This window comes from Alligator mississippiensis, chromosome 7, assembly GCF_030867095.1.
Source record: "Alligator mississippiensis isolate rAllMis1 chromosome 7, rAllMis1, whole genome shotgun sequence".
NCBI classification, from domain to species: Eukaryota; Metazoa; Chordata; order Crocodylia; family Alligatoridae; genus Alligator; species Alligator mississippiensis.
The window spans coordinates 2,930,618-2,940,487 of NC_081830.1; the positions used below are offsets into that span (position 1 = coordinate 2,930,618).

A 9,870-nucleotide genomic window follows, 5' to 3' on the forward strand; every position below is an offset into this window, starting at 1 on the left:
GTCTATAACAACATACAGAAGTGCTGGAAAGGAGGCAACAGTGGATTCAGGGGGTGCGGTGGTGTGGAAACACCTCCTTTTGGATCCTGTCTGAGGCAACAGCAGGGATTTTTTAAGTCCGCAAATCAGGTAACCATCCCAATAGGTTGGGCAGGTACACAGCTCTGCGTGTGCCTACCTGAGGGAAAGCACTGAAAGTGTAGCTGTGCAAAAACAGAAGCGGGGCTCCCGTGCTTTAACAGAATAGCCTAATGGCTATAGCACTCAACCAGGACAAAGGCACCCGACAGTCTAACGTAGTCTTTATCCAGGTGGGTTTTGAATCTACTTTTCTCTCCTCTACTTCATAGCATGCTATTCTGACCACCACATGAGCTGGATCGAGTTATATACTGTTGCTCAAAGGAGTTGGAGACCTAGCTTTCATGAAATGACTGGCAATTGCAACTCCAAATTCCCTAGTGGTTTGGAGAATACCACACTGTGTGTTTCAAGCTTTGTCCCTTTACAAAGACATCTATGAAGAGCTTAGTTTTCAGAAGATGGTGAGACCTTGCTTGTTGAAAACACACCTCCCACTCTTTTGTATGCTGCAGTCCTCTGAAATCTGAGGTCCCAGAGAGCTGGATTTGAAGTGCATTTAAAATACAGGCTGCTTGTTCATTGCCAGCAGATAATGTGGAAGGGTATCCTTCAGAGCTAGAGGCTGTGGGGTTCATTCCTCTTGGTGGTTGTACATCACAATGCTATCCTATCTCCTTGTGCAGGCAGAGATGGATCAGGACAACCTCACATCACCAGTGACTGAATTTCTCCTGCTTGGTCTCTCCCAGAGTCGCCAGATCCAGCTCTTCCTCTTCAGCCTCTTTCTGGCTGTCTATGCCACCACATGGCTGGGGAACCTCATTATCATCAGCACGGTCATCTCTGATCCCCGTCTCCATACACCCATGTACTTTCTGTTGGCCAACCTCAGTGTAATCGATGTCAGCTTCTCCTCTGTGTCGGTCCCAAAGCTGCTGGATCACCTCCTCCTGGGGGGCAGGGCCATCTCCTTCAATGGATGCATGGCCCAGATGTTCTTCTTCCACTTGAGTGGAGGTGCTGAGGTCTTCTTCCTCATAGTCATGGCCTTTGACCGCTATTTGGCCATCTACAAACCCTTGCACTATTTGACCATCATGAACTGGGATGTGTGTATTGGAATGGTGGTTGGGGCCTGGCTAGGTGGTTTTGCCCACTCCTTCATCCAGGTTGCCATCATGATACACCTCCCCTTCTGTGGGCCCAACGTGTTGGACAACTTCTTCTGTGATGTTCCCCAGGTCCTGAAGTTGGCCTGCACTGATACTTCTGTTGAGGAATGGCTGATGCTATCCAATGGTGGCCTGGTGGCCACCGTGTGCTTTGGTGTGCTGCTGTTGTCCTATACTGTCATCTTGGTAATGCTGAGGACGCGTGTGAGCGAGGGCCGCCAAAAGGCCTACAACACTTGCTTGGCCCAGATCACTGTGGTCTGCCTCATATTTGGACCCTGCATCTTCATCTATGCCCGGCCCTTCCAGAACTTTGCAGCAGACAAAGCAGTCGCTGTCCTCTACATAGTTATTACCCCTATGCTGAACCCCATGATCTACACTCTGAGGAACACCGAGATGAAAGGTGCCATCAAGAGGGTGTTCAGCAGAGTCCTGGTGTCATGGAAAGGACTGAACATGTAAACAAAGGAAGGAGTGGGAAGAAAAGCCATCCTGGTTGGGTGTCTTTTTTGGAGGTCAATTGAAACTGTTTGATTCCGGCGTGGCTGATGAATTCAGACTGGTGGGCTGGTGGAGATCCCACAGGGCTGGGAGAGGTGGGGGTTTGCAGTCGCCCAGCAGCGGGGTTGGGGGTTTGCAGCTGGCTGGAAGCAGGGGCGCTTCCTGGCTGGAAGCAGGGGTTCAACAGCCATGCCTCGTTTGATTTGAAGTCAATGGACATTATTCATCCAAGGAAATGGGAGTCCCTGTCTTAATTCCACTGTCTGAAGAGAGTAATATTGTGGATAAGGTGTCAGCCTATCATCCACCACACCTACTTCACATTGGCCTCAAGCTCCCTGTATGGCCAGAAGCCAGGGGCAGATCCAGTGGGGGTGCAGTGATGCAGTTGCACCCTCCTTTGTCTGTGCTACATGTGAACTCTCAACGCGGGGCCAGCCAGAGCCCCTGCTTTCACGGGGCTCCAATGTCCAGTGGGTGAGAGCTGCCATAGCCACTCACCCTCTCCTTTAGCCTGCTGCTGAATTCAGCACTGGTTGGTTTGGGGATTTGGGGGGGATCAAAGGGTCCAAAGAAGACTGAAATTATTTTTTCAGCGGGAATTCTTCCGTGCCTCAGTGTTTCCAGTCCTGAAAAGGGAAAGACTAGCCTTCTCATTCTGTTCTTGGCCTAGGAGCCAAGGGCTACCCAGGCCTACTAGAGGCTCTCCATGTCCCCTTGGATAAGTCATTTGGTTTCCACATCGGGAAAATAAGGAAAGAAATCTCTCTCTCTCCTTCTCACCCGGAGGGTGTCAGGGACTGAGGAATTAGCAGCTAACCTCAATTGGACAACACATTGTGCCAAGTTCTTATCATTGGACCCCGCTCCTATCACAGCAATTGGACAGAACCCAGTTTCCCAGCTTGCCTGCTCTTTGAATATTATGTGGCATGGAAAAATGAAAAACAGGGATAGGAAAGTCAGTCCAGACACAGGTGACTTGAGAATGATTTGGTTTGTTGCATACAAGAGTGAATCATCACATCAAGTTCTCTGCCTCCTTGTCTCCCCAATAGCCCAGACCTGAGAGGGGCTGTGGGGCAAATACTCAGCCCCCTTCCCCCACACAGTGCATCTGTTCTCTAGTTACAGCTATGCTGTTGCCTGTCGGGATGGCTTTTAATATGATGGAAAACATTCGGATGGGTGGAGTTGGCCTGTCAATCTGAACAGAATATTAAAAAATAATTGACATTTTCAAACAGAGTATTTCAATTTTTGAGCAAATATTTCTTATCAGAAGTTCATTCCAACAAAAACCTTATTAATTATTCCCATTTCATATATGGGGAAACTAAGGCATACCATGATTAAACCAGCCCTTTCCCCACCCACTAGTCCACGTGCCACTCCCATAAGTAGGGATGTAACTCAGGAGCTCTATTTTCTACTTTCCTCACTCAGCTCAAAGGACTATGGTAGAGTATGGAGCAACTTGGTCTTAGGATACCAATTTCTTGGGCTCTAATTCTTCATGACACTTGAAGAACTCTGCTCTATTACACTCTAATTGAATTCTCCTGGGAGAATTGACTGTCAGGGCCCCAGCTCTAAGAGGGAAACAGGGTCTAGAGCAGCGATTTTCGGTGAGGGCACTACGGGACACACAGGTGCCATAAGATCCTTGTAAGGGTGTAGTGGGGAGTCAGGAGGTAAGTGCTCACCCCTGCCTCCATCCTCTTGCCCAGACCCTGTGCTAGGAGGTGAGCACTGTAATGAATACGTTTTTGTAATGGGGTGCCACTACATTCAGAAAATAACGGCAGTGTGTCTTGAGTCTAAAATGCTTTAGAGCCACTGGTCTGGAGCAGCAGTTGGCAACATTTTCCAGTTCAAGTCGGGCAGGCAGTATGGCCTGGCATCTGCCACTGCTTCTCCCTATTCTACTTGTAGCAGTGAAAGACCAGGGTTCAAATCTACATTCACAAGAAAACACGTGACAATATTCAGACTAAAAACTCAGGGCCTAAGGAACTCAGATAAAGACATGGTGCATGTTGTTGATGCAGGGATGGCATTTAAATTACTCTTGGGTGCTGCTAACATGACCACCAAGGCACTACTGGACTGGGAGAGACTCAACATGTGGCAGTCTTGAGACCATCGTGAGCAGATTCTAAGTGACGGAGAACGTGCTGGTGGTGTCCTGTTCAACAGAAGCAGGGGTTGTCAGCTTCTTCAGCCAAAGGAAAAGAGAAAGGGGCAGAGAGAAGGCTCTTCCTGCATCCCTGAACTACCTCCAGCTGGGGCCCGAGGCTTAGGTTGATTACAGAATGAGAGAAGAACAACAGTCTGGTAGCACTGTGATGGGAACACTACATTTCAGAGCCAGGCAGGCCCTGGACCGATAGGCTAGGGACAGAAGTTACACATATACTAGTTTAAATGATCAGAAACTGGTTTAAACCTATACCAAAACAAAAGTTCAGCACACATAAACCAGTTTGAAAAGGGCTGAAACTGGTTTAAGATAAACCTGGTTGAATGCAGTATCAGAACGAACTGCCGGAGGTCAAACCGGTTTATGGAACTTCTGTTCCAGACCCCTTCCTGGTTTAAGTTAAACCAGAGTCCCCCAGCATCCCAGCATGCTTTTCAGCCCTGGGTTGGGATAGGCTGGGCTGGGCTGTCTGCCCCAGAGAGCAAGGCTGGGCCCACCCCTCTCCTCCCTACCCAGAGCACTATCACTGCTCTGGCTGGCTGAGAAGAGGGTGGCAGACTGCAGCTGGGGTCTGCCTGGCAGGGGCCAGGCTTCTGCTGCCTCCCCTCACACCCACCCTCGCTACTCAAGCAGGGATCCCCACTCTCTCTACCCCCTCCCATAGCATGAACCCCAGCAGCATGAAACCCAGCCGGCATCTGGCTACGCACCCCCCATACTAGCTAATCCTGAGAGGTGCCTATGTGTGCGTGTGTCCAATTTCACTGGCATGGAGGCAGACAGAACAGTGTCCACTTAGGGCTTTCTGGAACTAATCAGCAGGTCACCTGGCAATGTCTGTCAGCCAGCCAGGGATGCAGCTGTCCCTCCCTTCTTCCTGAGCAAGGCTTGTAAAGGCCTTGCAAATGGCTGCACCCTGAAGTTAAGAAGAGCTTAGACTAACCAGAGAGATGCTTTAGTTTTCTTTTGTAGTCAACATGCAGTGCTTGATGGGCTGATAAGCTCCCTGCTGCCTTGCTTCAAAGCCATTAGAGTGCAGCCATCCTCCTCCCGCAAGCCCTTATATCAAATGAAGTTTCACTATGCAGCAGTTAATGCTGGTGATGGCTTCTATGCATCAATAACTGCCCCTGGTTACAGTGCAGCTTCTCCGTGCTGCAGTCTGTCAGTGTTCAACAGTAGGCAGAGAGAGGTGTGAGAAACGACCTGGTTTGCAATGAATGAGACCTGTCAGTGCTGTCAGTTTGAGATTTAGGCAAATATAAAGCACTAGCTAACAGGACAATAAGAAGGTGGCAGCAGATTGACCTGCGACACACAAGTTTACGCTGTCACACTGCCTGCAACAACTCTTCAGGAAGTGTCTGTGCACATCCCAAAGAGCAAGACAGCAGAGGCACTTCTGACAGGCTTTGGTGCCACTCACTTCCTACCCACAGCTGCACACAGAATGAAGAAGCAGGGAGAGGGAGATTGAAATGCTCATCCAGTATCATCAACAGATACATGCACACCACACAAGCAGCTCCTCCCTCACCCTGTACCCACTTTGCCTCAGCGTGCTAGTCAAGGACCAGGGTCTGGTAACACTCCCCTGCCCCTTGAGTGGTAAGTGGACAAAAGCCCAGTTTCCCCTTCACCTCCAGGCACACCCCAGCTGGGGACTGTGCAGGCTAGGGTCAGGGTTTAAACCCCTCCCTAACCAAAGCAGCTTGCCCAGCACTGTCCTTGCCCCTTCCCCCCAGCTCAGCACTGAGGAAAGAAAGGGAGGGCTGCTCTAGCACCTCACAGCTTATCGCCTGAGCCACTGCAGGCATGTGCCTGCATTTCCTGAATGAAAAGTGAATCTTTACCCACTTGCAAATCGGTTCAACCTATGCAGGTTACACTAACTTCAAGCTCAGGCTTTCTGAATGCCTGTACTTAGCCCCAAGGACAGGTAGAAAGACAGACAGAACATTTTAACAAGTTAAGGATAGTTAGTGGGCAGGCAGAAAGGTGGAGAAGGAAGAAGGATAAGAAATATAACAGTTTGGATATATTAGAGAGATATTCTGATGGGTACTCACGGAGGTTTCCTGTGCAGGATGGTGACATCCAGGTGTTGGCACTCATATTGTATCAGGTTCGTCCATGTCCATCAAATTTGGTTTGGAATATTCTTACACCATCAAGAGAAAATGGCATCCTATAAGCAAAATCCCACAGATCACCACACTTATTTCCACAAACCCAGCAACCACCCCAAACACACTAAGAAAGCTGTGACCTATAGCTAGGCTGTCAGTCTAGCTAGCACAGTATCTGCATTAGGAAAAATACTCATGACCCACCTGACCATTATAAAAACTACCTTTACCAACAAAGGACACACCACCAAAGAAATGGACTGCATCTCTGCATGAGCCACCCGAATAGCCCAAAGTCACCAAGTCCAGTACAAAAAGAAATCCTCCCATCAATCACACATCCCTAGCCATCACACACCATTCCACACTTGCACCTATAAGAAAGATTGCTAAGCAATTACAATCCAGTGTTTGCAATAATAAATCAGAAACTTAGGAGGGCTTTCTTGGCAGAAACTTAGAAACCTGGGGGATCGAGGTACTTAGGATTAGGAACATGTTGTGAAGCATCCCAGGGACATGACTGTGACAGGGCCTAGCACTGGTCCCAGGGCAAGATACTGAGGCAGCAGTTCATGAGGATACTGGATGGCAACCATGTGTCGGGCGCATGTAGTCATGTGTGTCTTACTGGAAGGAACTCTCCTTCAACTTTACAGTCAATGACATTGGCGGCGCGTAAGGGTGCATGCGGGTGTACGTGCACCCGCTGAGATTGGCCGTGCACCCCCTGGAAGTGCCAGCTGGGAAACCAGAAGTGCCGGTGGAAGTGCACTTCTGGGTTTGCTGCTGGTGGTTCAGTACTCAACAATCAGCCACTGGGGAACCCCCCACCCCACTCCGTCCCAGACTCAGGAGGCACCAGTCGCCCATGGTCAATGACATGGTTGCGTCTGAAAAGGTGGTGTAGGTGGAAACCCGTGCTGCTTGGGGGAGTGATGAAGACTTCAATCTGACTGTGGTGAAACACCTGGAGCCTTTTCAGACCAGAGAGCCCGTGCAGACAGACTCTCAATCCATCCTGCCACACCACATGGACTTGCTGGCCGTCCTGCTGAGACACACAGATTCTCTGGCCATCTGCCCAACATGCGTGGACCCTGAAATGAACCTGGGTTTGGACAAGGAGGGCCTGGAGATTTGTACATGGGCACAAAATTTGCAGATAGGGACATATTACCTATCCTGGATGCCCAGGGGAGGTCACTGGTTTCCTGAGTGCAGTGCAAGTAAGGTTTTTCCTTTAACTTCACAAAGAAGTCCTGAATAGTGTTGCTACCAACACTAGCTGGCAAGAAGATCATGCACAGTTAATTAACAGAACTTTTAATGACTCCTTTTGGGACTAAGTGGGACCTGCTTGATTCCTGGACCATCATACTCTGACTAAGGCCAGAGGTAATGGCATACTAGAAGCTTAGGAAATTATATTAGAGGCTAGTTCCTGGCATTGTCTCTTTGTTGAAAACAAGTCTATTCCCCTGCCTGTGTAGAGATCAGGGGGCTGCTTCAAGGTACATTTTTTTCAAGGCATCTCTGAGTATTTGGAAGGGCTGACAGCTAAAATCACATGCATGGGAGGAAGCATTGCTCATCGCAACTGGAAAGGCAGTAAGTATAATCCTCAATGAATAGGTGGAAGAAGGGGTGCAGAAATTTGCTTAAAAGTGGACTCTTTGTAAAATGAAGTTTATTTTCTAATGGATTAGGTTCCACACCCTTTTTAGATCCAGGAGTCCTGATTCTCTCTTAAAACCACTAGATTTCCTCCAGTCCCATTGAAGCACAGGGAGTAGAGCCCAAGAATGCTAATCCTTATCCCTGCTATATCATGCTTCGTGCTCAGACCTAGGGAGGGATGCCTGGAGGTCTGATGCTTAGCTTCCCTTCACTACTCACTTCTGTGTAGGACGAGCCATACAAGCTACTAAGGTTCTCTGGTTCCCTGGAAACTAGTGAAGTTCAGTTGGTCTTGCAAATAATTAACATTTTTTGCACAAAAAATTATATTAGAAAGCATGTTTTCATGAACAATTAATATCTCTGGAAAAAGGACTTTTGTTTTCTTTTCAGACTTCTCCCCAACCACCATTCATTTTTTTTGATTGTCCAATCAGGAGAATCAAAATGAAACAGGTTGCTCAGAAATGATTTTTATTTTTTTTTCTCAGTTTGTTTTGAAATGTCAATGTAAATGGATTGGATTTTTCATATTGATAAGTAAAGTGTTATTTAAAAGTATAAGGTTGAAATGAAACAAGCAAAAGTCTTAGCATTTTGATTCTGATTTCTGGCAATTTTGTTTTGCTTTGTCAACATGTTCAATGGTTTATTCTCTTTTAGATTGGACAATAATATTGCTTCCTTTGGTCAGACTGATTAGCCAATACTTAAGATCCCACAAGGCTGTCGCAGTTGCATCACGTTTCAACCTCTTTAAATGAAATAGGTTTATAAAATTTAAACTTATTTATTTTGGAGCAATCGCTCAGTGTTTGCGTGTACTAGGCTTTCGATCCAATAAACCCAGTGTGCAGTTCCCTGTAAATTCCAGCAGGGGGAGCCACATACCAATCTACCCCCCTGCTGTCTTCCCTACTAAATTAGTTCATCCCCTCCCACAGCCCTGAACCGTGTGAACTCCCATGTTAGAAAATAAATATAAATGTATGGAGAAATATATATATGTATTGTAGAAATATATATATATATATATATATATATAATACATATATATATGTATGTAGAAATATATATATACACAATTTTTTTTGTATACGTATATAAATATACATTTTAATGGGGTGTAAGTAGCAGGTGGTTCCTTATCCTCCTCCACACCTCTGGTGGTGATTGTGGCTGGGGTGGGGGGAGGAATAAGACCACCTGTGGCAGTGCATGCAAAACAGATGGGTGCGATCAACCCTTATTACAAAAATTTATGAGGTAGTACATCACGGAGGGGTGGGGGGAGGAACAAAATCCTCGTGTCCATCCGATAGTTTGTTTTCCATATTTCAGAACTGCATTTCCCAGCTGTCCGGGCTTGGTACAGTTTCCAGGAAGACCCCTGACATGGGCTGCTTCCCCCCTCCCCTTCCAGGCAGACCCTGGCTGGGATCCTTGCAGGCCAGTGCAGCGATGCCGTGAATACCTGCACATAATGCATGTGATTGTGTCTTTTGCGTGGCACGCTCTGTGCAATGTAGGTGTAATAAATGGAGACCTTTCCTTTACTCCAAAAAGCATTCTTTGCACAGTTGGATATAATATAAGAAGTGGCTAAGAAGTGGCTGGATATAGCATTTCAGCTGCAGACACCTTTGGCAGGATTAGTGTCCTCCCAACAGCCAAGGCAAACAACCTGCCCCCCACCTCACCAAACACACACCAAAAAGCTGAGGACTCCTGCAGACTGCTCATAACCCCCTCCCCTCCAGCCAAGGAGAGGTTTAATTAACCCTTCACAGGACATGATCCAGGGTGACTAACCTCTTTCCCACCACTTTTGACAAAAGTAGAGCGGGGGGACTACCGCAGAAACAGTTGGGTTCTGGTGTCAATAGGCAAGATTTTTATTTTAATGGGAAGAACAGCCAGTGCTAGTTGTTGGCAGCATCCATAAACGAACAGGAATGCTCCTGCGAGAACAAAGAGAGGACGCTCGGCCAGAGAAGGCACAAATTACTCACTTGGAAATGTAAAACCTTCCTTGGGCAATCCCAGCCAGCCCAAAAAGGATCCCCCCCACGCCCCCACAGAGCTGCATTCAGTCACG

General features: G+C 47.6%; 1 protein-coding gene across 1 annotated transcript; it reads left to right on the top strand.

Annotated features, from left to right (window-relative positions):
- The first annotated feature begins 773 nt into the window (after positions 1 to 773).
- Positions 774 to 4,857, top strand: LOC132251497 (olfactory receptor 4D1-like). Its single transcript, XM_059731327.1, has 2 exons — positions 774 to 1,688; positions 4,783 to 4,857. Exons 1-2 carry the CDS (start codon positions 774 to 776, stop codon positions 4,855 to 4,857), a joined length of 990 nt encoding a protein of 329 aa, XP_059587310.1.
- Positions 4,858 to 9,870: the final 5,013 nt, after the last annotated feature.

Excerpts from the sequence above, each read along its gene's own strand:
- LOC132251497 (XM_059731327.1), top strand. The coding sequence starts at position 774 with ATGGATCAGGACAACCTCACATCACCAGTGACTGAATTTCTCCTGCTT. Across the intron at positions 1,689-4,782 it reads TCAAGAGGGTGTTCAGCAGA|CAGGTCACCTGGCAATGTCT; the intron begins GTCCTGGTGTCA and ends GGAACTAATCAG.